This window comes from Oryctolagus cuniculus, chromosome 11 (assembly GCF_964237555.1).
Source record: "Oryctolagus cuniculus chromosome 11, mOryCun1.1, whole genome shotgun sequence".
NCBI lineage: Eukaryota > Metazoa > Chordata > Mammalia > Lagomorpha > Leporidae > Oryctolagus > Oryctolagus cuniculus.
The window spans coordinates 68,671,549-68,684,606 of NC_091442.1; the positions used below are offsets into that span (position 1 = coordinate 68,671,549).

The 13,058-nt window shown below is 40.2% G+C and overlaps 1 protein-coding gene across 13 annotated transcripts in view; it reads right to left on the reverse strand.

Moving 5' to 3' along the window:
- The window catches only part of GRIP1 (glutamate receptor interacting protein 1), a 739,429-nt gene that overhangs the window by 59,117 nt on the left and 667,254 nt on the right, over positions 1-13,058 (reverse strand). For all 13 annotated transcript variants that reach the window (XM_051846415.2, XM_051846410.2, XM_051846412.2 and 10 more), the window contains 2 exons: positions 4,655-4,724; positions 2,668-2,813 (listed from right to left, as the gene is read on the reverse strand). In XM_051846415.2, the coding sequence (XP_051702375.2) occupies positions 2,668-2,813; positions 4,655-4,724 (216 nt within the window). The remainder of the gene's footprint in view (positions 1-2,667; positions 2,814-4,654; positions 4,725-13,058) is intronic.

Consider the following 13,058-nt stretch of genomic DNA (forward strand, 5'->3'; position numbering starts at 1 on the left):
ATTGGGCTATAACCATCATTACCAGCTGTACTGATAATTCCAACTACTGATTTTTTTATTTTGAATGGGGATTATAAGCACATGGCATGGCATGACATGTCCATGAACTCTGTGTTTAAGATGATTTGATTATGGGCGGTTCCAGAGCATATACGGTAATTCATTATGACTTGAGATGAAATTATATACAAAATTATAACTACCAACCAACCAATTTAATGGATTAATTGTGGCTCTCCATTCTCCAGCATAAAATATACAGACCAACACTATGGAAGGTGCCAGAGTAATAAAAATCTCTCTTTTTAGTTCCTTTGTGCACTTCTGCTCCTGCTACTTCTTTAGTTGTAAACACAAAAATTTGGAGCCAATTACGCCTATTCCCAAACCTACTTATACAAGTTTATACTATTTGTTATTGTAACTATGTAATTTAATTGTGCTCACATAACCTATGAAAGAGGAGTGAAGCTGTGCTATGTGCTATGGAAACAAAATAAAATGCTTTGGAAAGATTCAATGAGGAGCCATTAGGAAAAAAATCGACTGTTAATTACAAAGAAGAAAAACTATGAAACATTGGAGAAAAAAAATCTAGGTAGAGTGGGGCTGGCGCTGTGGCGTAATGGGTAAAGCCACTGCCTGCAGTGCCAGCATCCCATACGGGTGCTGGTTCCAGTCCTGGCAGCTCTACTTCCAATCTAGCTCCCTGCTAATGCACCGGGGAAAGCTGTGGAGGATGGATGGTCTAAGCCCCCGGCTCCTAGCTTCAGATTGGCCCCGCTCTGGCCATTGTGGCCATTTTAAGAGAGAAACAGTGGATGCAAGATCTCTCTATCTGTCCCACTTTCTTTGTAACTCTGCCTTTAAAACAAATAAATAGATCTTTTTTTAAAATCTAGGTAGAGTAAGCATTCAGATTGCTCTAAGTTCTTTCTCACTGCATTAAACACAATACAAAACAAAACCAAAACTGGAAATCATAAACCAAACAAAAAGACCATATTCATCGGAAAGACCTTGACTTATCCAAAGATGGGCAAAATTTTATATTGAATGTTTGTTTTAGAATGTATCAGTTTCTATAATTCTCCACATTAACTGACTCTTTCAATTAATGAATATTTTTTTTTCCCAATGAGCCCCAGATTCTTCTCAAAATCAGCCCCAAGAGCTTCTTCTGCAGGGGCTAACATGCGCTGTTTTGTGTGTGTGTGTGTGTGTGTGTGTGTGTTTGACAGGCAGAATGGACAGTGAGAGAGAGAGAGAGAGAAAGGTCTTCCTTTTCTGTTGGTTCATCCCCCAATGGCCGCTGCGGCCGGCGTGCTGCGGCCGGCGCACCGCGTTGATCCAAAGCCAGGAGCCAGGAGCCAGGTGCTTCTCCTGGTCTCCCATGGGGTGCAGGGCCCAAGCACTTGGGCCATCCTCCACTGCACTCCCTGGCCACAGCAGACAGCTGGCCTGGAAGAGGGGCAACCGGGACAGAATCCGGCGCCCCGACCGAGACTAGAACCCGGTGTGCCGGCACCACAGGCGGAGGATTAGCCTATTGAGCTGCAGCGCCAGCCACATGTGCTGTTCATACTACTACAGCAGCAGCACTTGGAGGTACGCTAGGAACCGTGTCTTAGGCTCACCTAGGAGTAACTCTCAGCATCTGGATTTTAACAAGCTCTGCAGGTGATTCCGAGGCCTACCTAAGTTTGAGTAGCACTGCACCACCATGTTCAAATATTACTGGAGGCCCTAAGAATGGATTTAGCCCTTTTAGAAAACAACACAGTGCAAGATGCATCAAGAATCATAAAAATCTCTTTTTTTTTATTAAGACTCAGGAATCCTACTTCTAAGAATAGTTTTAAGGAGATAATTTAAAAGAAGAAAAAAGTTGAATAAAGATACACATGCATATGTGTGCATAAAATATCTTTTTTATTATAACCCACCAATCCTACTTCTAGGAATGTTTTCTATGGTGATATTATAAAGCAGGGATTGGAAACATCATTTGGTTGGCTCTGCCAAGGCAACTGCAGGTGAGATTCCAAATTCAATAAATCTATAGTAGGCTAATTTTTTAAGTTGGTAGTTTTGTATGGCATAGGAATGTTATAAATATCTAAATAGCCCTTGACAGAAAAAAGTTCTCAACCCCTGATTTAAAAGAAAAAAATTGAATAAAGATATCTGATAGTACTATCTATGGCAATGAAAAATTAGAATCAACATAACTGTTTCAGAAGAGAAGGGTAAATAATTAAAGGCAGTAGATAAAAAGTAATAGATAGTAAAGGGTATAAAATGGCAAAGTGTTTTTAATGTAAAGTTAAGTAAAAAAATTCATGTGGTTATCAATATGTAACATAAACAAAAGTAGAGAATGACTAGCTCCATTGTATTGGTGTATATAACTGCATGATGGTTTAGTTTCATCTTAAAAATATTTTAATACAATTATAAAAATGACTCTATAACAAAAATATCCTCATTATATCATTTAAAATTCAGGCTACATTCAACATACAATTTAAAGACCCTCATTAACTATGTAAACACTTCTGAAATGGCATTTGCCAGCTGTTGTATGTAAAACATCAAGCTCTACTATCATTTTGTGACAGATGGGCAGTTAGAAAAATCAGTCTTAACTAAGGATACCATCAGTACCTGAATTATCTTCATCTTTGCGGATTTTCAGCTTCACCAGGTCTTCACATTGCTGGAGGATCTGGACGGCGTCTTCCATGGAGCAGTTGTCCAGCCGGATGTTATCTATTGCAAGTAACTTATCCCCAAGTTCCAGGGTTCCAGTTCTGTCAGTGAACACACAGTAACATGTGACCAGTGATGAGCCCCTAACCAGGCTGTTTAAAGAGGCATTAAGCATTATGTGGTTTTATGGTAATCTCTAGGGAAGAGGTTCTTCAACTGTTTTATAATTGAAGTTTATTGGCAATGCCCTTCCTGCATTCCCAGGCTTATTTGGGAAGGATGCCATGACATTAAATAACAGGGTACAGAAACCATTTTTTTCTTACACTTTTTTCAATTAAACCAGGACATTGATGCAAGCTTGTATCAATGGAGGTAGTGGGCTAGGTGTCTGCAGAGATCCTGGTGTTCTTGTATTCATCTGTGTTGTTGTACCCTTTGGACCCTTGGCAGCCAGACACTTAGGAGAGGGCCATGGGAGTAAGAGAGGCCAAGGTGGGATGGGGTTCATCAAGGCCCGAGACTTGGCATCTCTGATATTTCTACCTGCATCCAGAAACTCACTGTAGCTTGAATAGGAAGAAAAGGTATGGATGAATCTAATGCTCCCTATTTGGAAAATGGTCACACAGAACCTCACACTGGCTGTGGACCACTGCAGGTAGCCTGAAAGTCTTCAAAGTCCATCATGAAGTGGGGGAAATAACAAGAATGTAGTATGTGTATGAGTTCCCATGTGCACCTATGTACAGACACACTTATTTGTAAGAATTGTCCCTTACACTTTATGTCTGTGATAGAGGCTGCTGTTTCCCAGCATCCATCCTCCCTTTCCTTCTTTTGGGTCATCCCCTGAACATGCATACTCAAGTCTGTGTCAGCACCCTATCCCCACCTCCCACCCGAATGATAATGGCTGATGAGCTGTCTTGTTCACACATTTATAAGTCTTTTTATCATAGTAGCTGAGCCTATACTTACATACCTAAATTCATACAATGTTCTCCCTATATTTTTAAAGTTTACTTATTTGAGAGAGAGAGAGAGAAGAGAAGAGAAGAGAAGAGAAAAGGGGAGAGGAGGGGAGGGGAGGGGAGGGGAGGGGAGGGGAGGGGAGAGGTTGAGGTTGAGGTTGAGGTTGAGATTGATTTTCCATTCATTGGTTTACTCCCCAAATGCCCACAACAGCTAGAGCTGGGCCAGGCTAAAGCAGGGAGCCTGGAACACCATCTGGGTCTCTCACGGCAGGGAATAAAGCACTTGAGCCATCACTGCTGCCTCTCAGAGTGCACATTAGTAGGAAGCTGTATAAGAAGCAGAGGCAGGACTCAATCCCAGGCACTCCAGTATGGGATGTGGGCATCCCAACAGTGACTTAACCTGCTGTGGCACAGCACCTGCCCCCACCTACAGTTTGAGTGCTAAAATATTTCTTTGATGAAATGATTGTGCTAATTTCTAAAGGTCATCATTGGAAAATAAAAAGTGAACAGTTGTATAACTCAGTCATTTGAAAAACATTCTTACATGTGAAATAAATTTGAGATGCCTTGATTTTGGTGATATATGGGCCAAAGAAGAGATGCAAACATTACATAAGGCTCAAGGATCTTGCTTGCCCAGGGATAATGTTCTGGCATCCAGCAAACTTCTTCTACAAGTTAGTATCTTCATTTGGGATACCTCTCATAACTGGGCTACTGTTAGCTTTTTAGCTGGACAAATCAAAGATGGAAGATGGTCAGTGAAGGAGAGTACATCCTGGATTGATAAAAGACCCAGAAAATCAATTCCAGTTGATGTTTGTCTGCACTGTGTGGGTACAGATATTACTTTATATGAAGGTGACCCTTTATCAAGGTCTGCATTAGGTGTAGAAGAGATCATTTCTGCATAAATTAAGAGGTGATTTGGAATAAACCAGAAAATCCATTTTCCTTACCTGTGAGCCACACTCCCTTTCTTGATATCTGAAATGACCAAGGGGTCCCCTGGCTTTCTACTAGATGGTGCTGTAATAAGAGAATAGTCACATGTTTATATCCATGATCCACCGCTGTATGTTTCTATTATATAATAATGAATTAGAATATATGCACATTATATGTATAATAATGTGTTAAAATATTTATAAATTTAGAAGCAAAATCATTTTAAATTTGAAATTGGGAAAAATAATTGAAAAGCAGTTATCAAGGTTTAATTTATTTTCTAAGAAATCAGTTAATTAATTGCATTTATTTAAAAGGTAAAGAGAGAGAGAGAATGTGTGTGTGTGTGTTTCTATCCTGTTGGTTCACTCCCACATACCCACAACAGCTGGGACTGGGTCAGGCTGAAGTTGGAAGCCAAGAATTCAGTCAGGATCTTCCACAGGGGCGGTAGGCACTCAGCCAATTGAGCCATCACTTGCTGCTCTCTAGCTCTCATTAGCAGGAAGCTGGAATTGGGACTAGAACTGGCACTCAAACCTCGGCACTCCAACATGGGATGTGGGCTAAACTGGTTTTAATCAATGATTCTCAGGAGGGGATGCAAAGAGTGGGTGCCTCATTAGGAGAGTATTAAAACCAATTGGGGGCTCCCCTTGTGATACTGATATGTTGTCCTGTCTCCCACTGCTTCCTTCACTCCTTTTAGGGAGCCAGCACTGTTGATGGGAATGTGCCATAATACTCAAGTGTACTGGGTGAGAAAGTGGATGGAAATCACAGACTTGGAGTTGCTTTTTTCTAGATGGAAATCTTTAGCGGGATGAACCATAAATCTTTAAAATCTACCCACAATTTCATACCTAGAAAGCTATGAATGTGACTTATTTTATTGACTGCAGCAGCTTGTTGCTGCTTAATTATAATGTTAATATATACTGATATTCTAAAAATGTACATGTAATTTCTTCTGAATCGATAGGTAAAAATATTCTTCACAGGCCGGCGCCGCGGCTCACTAGGCTAATCCTCCACCTAGCGGCGCCGGCACACCGGGTTCTAGTCCCGGTTGCCCCTCTTCCAGGCCAGCTCTCTGCTGTGGCCAGGGAGTGCAGTGAAGGATGGCCCAAGTGCTTGGGTCCTGCACCCCATGGGAGACCAGGAGAAGCACCTGGCTCCTGCCTTCGGATCAGCGCGGTGCACCGGCCGCAGCGCGCCAGCCGTGGCGGCCATTGGAGGGTGAACCAACGGCAAAAGGAAGACCTTTCTCTTTGTCTCTCTCTCTCACTGTCCACTCTGCCTGTCAAAAAAAAAAAAATATTCTTCACAGTGGCAAGTTTTGGACTTTCTACCTTTTTTCAGGAGAATGTCCATTTTATGAGAATGAAAACCAACTAGAAATAAGCCTACTTAAAATGAATTATAGTACATATAAGTGCAAAAAAAATCACTTAGAAAGTTCACATATTTAATTTAGGAGTTTGATACTTAGAATTAATGATACTAACATTTGTAAAAAAAAATTGCCCCCAAGAGGAGATAATTTGCTAACCAGAAGCCTGAAGTGATTTCCTTTAAAAGATCATTAAAAGGCCCCTAAAGTAAATTATATTATAGACAGTACAATCACCTCATAATAATCATAGAACCATGTCATATCCCATAATCCCATCTGAATCCTAGGAAAATGTTTATGCACAATAACAGATGGTTTAATATCTCAAAACAACATTTAAAGAGAATGCAAACACTGATACCACTACCTTATCCACTGTCTAAATCAGTCCATAGTAAATGTCAACGAGGCTTCATTTAATCAGTATTCCTAGTTTTTAGCAAAGAATGGGAAACATTCTAGTCACCATAACTAATTTATAATGTAAGCCCTCATTCAATGATAAGATATAATTCCTCTGGAGAAACGTAAACATTTTCACTCATGCCATATTTCAAAACTGCAAATTATTCTATGCATAGGACACATGCACACAAAATAACTTTGTTGTTACCAGCAAGTATAACTTTTCTAGCACCTGCCAATGAATTTACACAACATTTTGTCAAGCTCCAGTAAGCATCAGATAGTATTCAGTATTTTATTTGGCTTTTTCAAACATCCACATTCCACTGAAATAGTCTACAAAACTAAACAGTAGCAAAGGCCATGGAATACATCAAACCCATTTATCTCATCTTTGTACCAGAGGATCTCTTAGACAAACACACTGATTTGCAGCAAGATTGGAATTTCTTATTGAAAGTCTATTGAAAGTTATTGTGGCATTTTCACATTTGCTAGATTCTTCTTTTTCCTTTATCAAGTCCATACCTAAGACTTGAAAGGTTCATTGAGGGGATGCCCATAGAGGTGATGAAGTTAAACCCAGATGCAGGTCCAAATTCACATGAACTCCTGTCTGTTACTACCATGCATGTTATATGCGGCAAGGTAGCCTATGGCCTTGCTGTACACTATCACCATGTCTCAAATTTCTACCACCTGAGAAGAACTCACAAACTAGGCATACTTTGCTTGGCTTGTGATGTTTGAATATATTAATTGCCAGGGGATGGTGCTGTGGCGCAGCAGGTTAAAGCCCCAGCCTGCAATGCCAGCATCCCATATCGGTGCCAGTTCAAGTCCTGGCTGCTCCACTTCCAATTCAGCCCTCTGCTAATGTGCCTGGGAAGGCAGCAAAAGATGGCCCAAGCTTGAGACCCAGAAGAAGTTACTGGCTCCTGGCTCTAGCCTGGTCCAGCCCCAGTCATTATGGCAATTTGGGGAGTGAACCAGCAGATGGAAGATCTCTCTCTGTCTCTATCTCTCTCTGCAACTTTGCCTTTAAAATAAATAAAATAAATCTTCAAAACAATTAATTGCTAACATTTAAAACAGATTTTCTATAGACATATGGTTTCTTTTTTTGTTTTTGAAAAAAATATAGAGGGGCAATATAGTATAGTGATGAAGAGGCAGGACTTGGCAGTCACAATAGTTAGATTCAAAATCCTAGCTCTATTAGTTAAACTATGTGTGCCTGAGCACACGATCCTTAGGTATCTTAGTTTCCTCATCTGCAAAGTGGTAAAGGATGAATAACAGCAGCATGTACCCTGAGTGCTTGTGGTAAAGTTTATATGCTTTATTACATGTGAAAGTACTGGACCAGTGCACCCAGAATGCAGGACTGAAATCTTTATTGTTATTATTATCCAACGATATTGGACTCACCTTCCCGCTCCCCACTCTAGATGGAGCCTTTAGACTCCCACCTGCCATTGTCTTCACTGCACAGATCTCACTGACTGCCCTCACCTGGGAGGGCTTCTGAGTTTGTGACCCTCTGAGAAAATATTTGCATCCACTTAGTGCTCTGAATTTGATTGGAAATCTCCATCGGCTCCTTCGTTTATTTAATGCATATTTATTGACTGCAAACTATGAGCCAGGCACCTCTGTTGTGGGTCCTGGTTTTGAAACCCCAGAGAGGTTGGGTAAGAAAAAGAGGCAAGACTAGTTTAATCTTATGAGGTCATTAGACATGAAATATTTTTGTCTTTTGTGAAGTGATTTCAACAGGGACGTCCTTACAAACAAATCAGTGGGAAGGGACACTAAATAGGTCAAGACTGTGGTTTGGTAAGAAAAGGCCTGAAATAAACTTAACTCAAACTCTTCCTTTATATTTTCATTGTCAGCACTCTTGTTACTAAGAACTGCATTATTTGGGTCATTACAAGCTTCTTCAGACAAGACAAGCTTAACTTGTCTCAAGTTTTGGTATTGTCTTGTATGCCTATAGCTCTTCTGCAGTCCTGCTAGGTAATGTCACTGGCATATCCATTTGTATAACATTATAATGGCTGATATTTTTCAAGCTGCCCATGCTGTACATTCTTGATTCTCACAGGGAAACCACTTACTAGATTTTACTTTTTAATTACATCAAAATTATACATGTATATATTTATTTGAAAGAGACAAAAAGTTCTGCAAGATAAGTCCTCATTTTTCTGCTTCTCTAGATGGAGCAACTTTCTGGGCTTTGTTTGTTTCCACATTGCTAAGTAACATGCAACTCTTGCTTCTAAAATATTTTTCTTCCAATAAATGTTTGCCACGATTTGTGTAAGGTTAATATCCGGTATTTACTTCAGCATGTTTAGATCAGCAGTATCCAGAGACAAGTCATGTGGCCTTCTATGATTTCTTTCCTTTTCTGTTGAACAACATATCTTCATAGTTATGTCATCTCAATGTTTTTGTTTAGTTTTCTTGTGATTATCATGAATTCAACTCCACAGATTTGTTATAAATATGTAAATAATCTTGTAATATATTAAGTGGCATCAGGAATTCTGGCAGAACTTTCTGAATAATCTGGACTGTTTTCTTTCTAGGGTTTGCTACATAGACCTTGGGAACTTCCCTTCCATAGACTCTCGGATCCCAGAAGTTTTCATCTCTTCTCTTTCACATCTGTGGACAATTTGCAATGTGAATCCAACTTCTCACTTTCTGGCTTTGCTTTCTTTCACTTTTGATGATGCTCATTCTTGATTTTTGAGGGAGGATGCATGGAAGGAGGACTTTCTGAGACCTTGTATAGCTGAACAGTTAATTTTCAAGAGCCATTCGCTCCCCCTGTGGGTGTTATTTTGGGATAGCATGTTTGATTCACAACTGATTGACAGCTTTTCTAGGTAAAGAATTCTAGGCTAGAAAACTGTTCCCTGTGGAATTCTGAAGGAAATCCACTCTTCCATTGACTGCATTGCTTTCTAGCTTCCTGAGCGGCCCCAGAAAAGCCTGCTATCATTCTGATTATCTGGTTATTATTGGTTTTATTATGACACCTGTTTGAAATCCACTCCTCACACTCACCCACTGGAATCCTGTAGGATTACCCCTCTACCCAGTATTCTTAGATCTTATAATCACCTGTCTTGGTGTAGGGCTGTTCTCATTCATGGGTTACAGACCCATTAATTTGGAAATTGTCATTGATTCTAAGATATTTCATTATATTATTTCTTGGATGCTCTTCCCTCCTCTTTCTCTCTGTAATGCCTATTATTTGGATGTGCTACCATTTGCACTCATCCTCTAAATTGTTTTTTATCTAGTCTAAATTTCTTGTGTATTTTGTTCTACAATCTTGAAATATTCTGCAATTTTAATTTTTTATTTTTTCATTTCTGCTACTGTATTTTTAATTTTCAAGAGTCCTATGTTGCATGCTAGATGCTATTTTCTAACAGTGTTTGCTCCCAACTCACCCCTAAGGGTACACTATGTTGCTAATAATGTTAATGACGGGGTTTTTTGGCTTGCTTTTTAGTTTTCTTCTTCCTGCATATACTATTTCTCTGCCTTTCCTTTCCTCTCTGTTTTTGGTGATACTTTTGCATGTGTAATTCTTTTTCAAGTGCCTTTTTATTCTTGGTTGTCTGTTTATATTAAAGAATGTGGCCCCTCTGGCAGGGTAGAAGGGCACTTAGCTCTGCAGAATAGAGGAAGGCATCTCAGGTACTGATTCCTTCTTCAGAGACTGTCCATCTTCCTGCCTTAGCTTTACCATCACTCTCACTTCCTTCTATCTCTGATCACATCAACCTCCAAATCTCTTGGGTATACAGGATGTAAATTGGGTTCATTACCAGCTTTGGTGGTTGTTGTCTATTGTTCTTTTCTTTTCCTTCTTACTGGTTTTTGCCACTTGAAAATTCTTATACTGTAATTTTAAAAAAGCAAAATCATGTGTTCAAGCTATCATCTTCTGACCTAGCCATTTTAGAATCACCTGTCACCCTTTACTGTAAAAACTAATTTTTAGAGTGAACATGAATTTTTTCAAATAGTTGTCAGAGAAGGTATAAAAGTGACAGTCTATTTTTTATTAAATACCTCTTTATACACTTGAAGACAAGTAAACTCAGATGAATTCTGAAGCTAATTAAATGAGAATAAACAAAATATTCCAAGAACATCCTATAACATCAAGCCATTCATGACACTTGCTCTGCTCATCAAGTACTTTGTTCAGAGTCTGATCAAGTGTCCAAACTACATTAAAACACACAGACACCTACACAATCACCCAACTTTGCTTTAATTGCAACTATATACATAATACACAGCAAGTAAAGCAAGTTGTTTGATTTGAAAGGAAGCATCCAGGATGGTTTTTATTGGAAAGCTGGCAAAAATTGCTCCATAAACCCTTCTTTCTAAATATGCCCAAGACTTAGGGGGTGGGTGATGACAGATTAGTTGTGTTTCTGACATAGGCTGCTTTATGATTTTTATTAAAAAGAATAAAGCAAGCCTTTGTTCCTGCAAATGATTCTGTCACAACTCTAAAGGAAAGTCAACAAATTAACTACTCACAAAATGTTGCCTTCTCCTTTTCTGATACGGGATCTGGGGAGACCTGTCAATCAGACAGCAAAGGGATGTGTGGCACAGTGACAGCAAAGACACTGTTAAGTCAGACAGAATGGGTTTGGATTCCTGCTTCACTTGTTATTAGCTCTGGGTCTTTGTGCAGGTGACTCAGCCAAGCTGTACTTTCCTCTCTCTAAATTGGGATAGATGTCAAAGGACTGCTTTGAGGACTAAGAAAGAAATCACACAGTATTGTATTGTGCAATGCCTAGGATAAACTAGACACAAATCCCTGAAATAGAATCTCAGAAGGAAACACCAACATCCAGAGGAATTTACTGTCAATTGCACATGGCAGAGACAAATAGGGGTCTATGATTGGGAAGGCAGGTGGTTGTGCTGGAAGGCTGGAGCTCTCATTTCTGATTGGTTGAAGTGGAAGGCTGTCAAGAAGTGGTTTCCAGTTCCACACTGTATCCTTCTGCTAGGTCGTTCCACTTTATTTGCTGCCATAAATCACTCCATATTGTAGCAATAACATCAATAAAAGTAATGTCCGATGCTAATGTGCTGTGAATGTTTCATCAGGAGCTTGAGAAAATTAGTCTAAAACTGCTCACCACATCCAAAAAGAGAGACTAATTTCCCAGTCAATTAGGTCTGAAGAGTGAGCAGCAAAGGCACTGATGGGAGGCTTCCAGAGATGCAGGCTGTTCCTTAGAGTGTCCACCAGGGGAAGAAGGCAGAAAGGGAACTTTGCACAAAGAGCAGAAAAAGTCAGTGAACTCTCCCAGTGCCTCGGCCTCACTCACAGAGCCTGTGTTTGAAAGTGGGCCTCTGGATTTCCTATTTAAGAAGTATAAATACAGTTGGCACTGGATTTTGTGGTCTGCAGCTATGCTTGAAATATTGCACACAGCTCAATGTGCAAAGAATGATCATCACTAAAATCATGAACATTTGGTCGCATTTCCAGTGTGTTCTAGGCACTTCACAAATACCAGCTCATTCAATCTTCTCCATAATGCAATGAAGAAGGAAAACTGGACGCCATTTTCTAGATGAGAAAACTGGAGCCAGAGAGGTCTACAGGATGGGGACGCAGGGCAGGTCCTGAATCCTTATCTTCATCATTTTCTGAGTCAAGGCTTCATTTGTCCACAGAACAGCCTTGGGACAAACATGTATGAGGGCCTTTAAAAAAGCTCGTGGAAAATGTATTTTATAAAACAACTATACTTGGATTTCAATTGTTTTTGCATCAAAATAAACTTATTGTTTAATTCCATTTTCTGTGAAACTTCTGAAATCCCCTTATCTACTGAATATGTCCCTCAAAGGCACATTTCCTGGGGTAAACAGTACTTGGTAGAACATTGTGGATAAGACGACTTTTTTTTTTTTTTTTTTTTTTTTTTTTTTTTTTCACAGGCTGAGTTAGACATTGAGAGAGAGAGACAGAGAGAGGTCTTCCTTTTGCCGTTGGTTCACCCTCCAAGTGGCCACCATGGCCGGTGCGTTGCGGCCGGCGTGCTGCGCCGATCTGAAGCCAGGAGTCAGGTGCTTCTCCTGGTCTCCCATGCGGGTGCAGGGCCCAAGCACTTGGGCCATCCTCCACTGCACTCTCAGGCCACAGCAGAGAGCTGGCCTGGAAGAGGGGCAACCGGGACAGAATCCGGCGCCCAGACCGGGACTAGAACCCGGGGTGCTGGCGCTGCAGGCCGAGGATTAGCCTAGTGAGCCGCGGCACCAGCCCAAGACTTCTTATATATTCATTCAACCATCACAGGTATTCAATAAGCACCTTGTATGTGCAAGGAATTGTGTTAGGCTTCAGAAGTTGACTACCTCATTACAATGGAAATAGATTTTGGCTTTTTTTTTTTTTTTAAAGTAAATTCTGTTTTCTCAGAACTGGCAAAATACAAGTATCTGTACCAGGAGACACAAACTCAATATGGTGGTGATGAGTTGTATAAATGGAGCTGTTGCTCCAGAGGGCTAGCTAACGGGTGTGACAAGCTTAT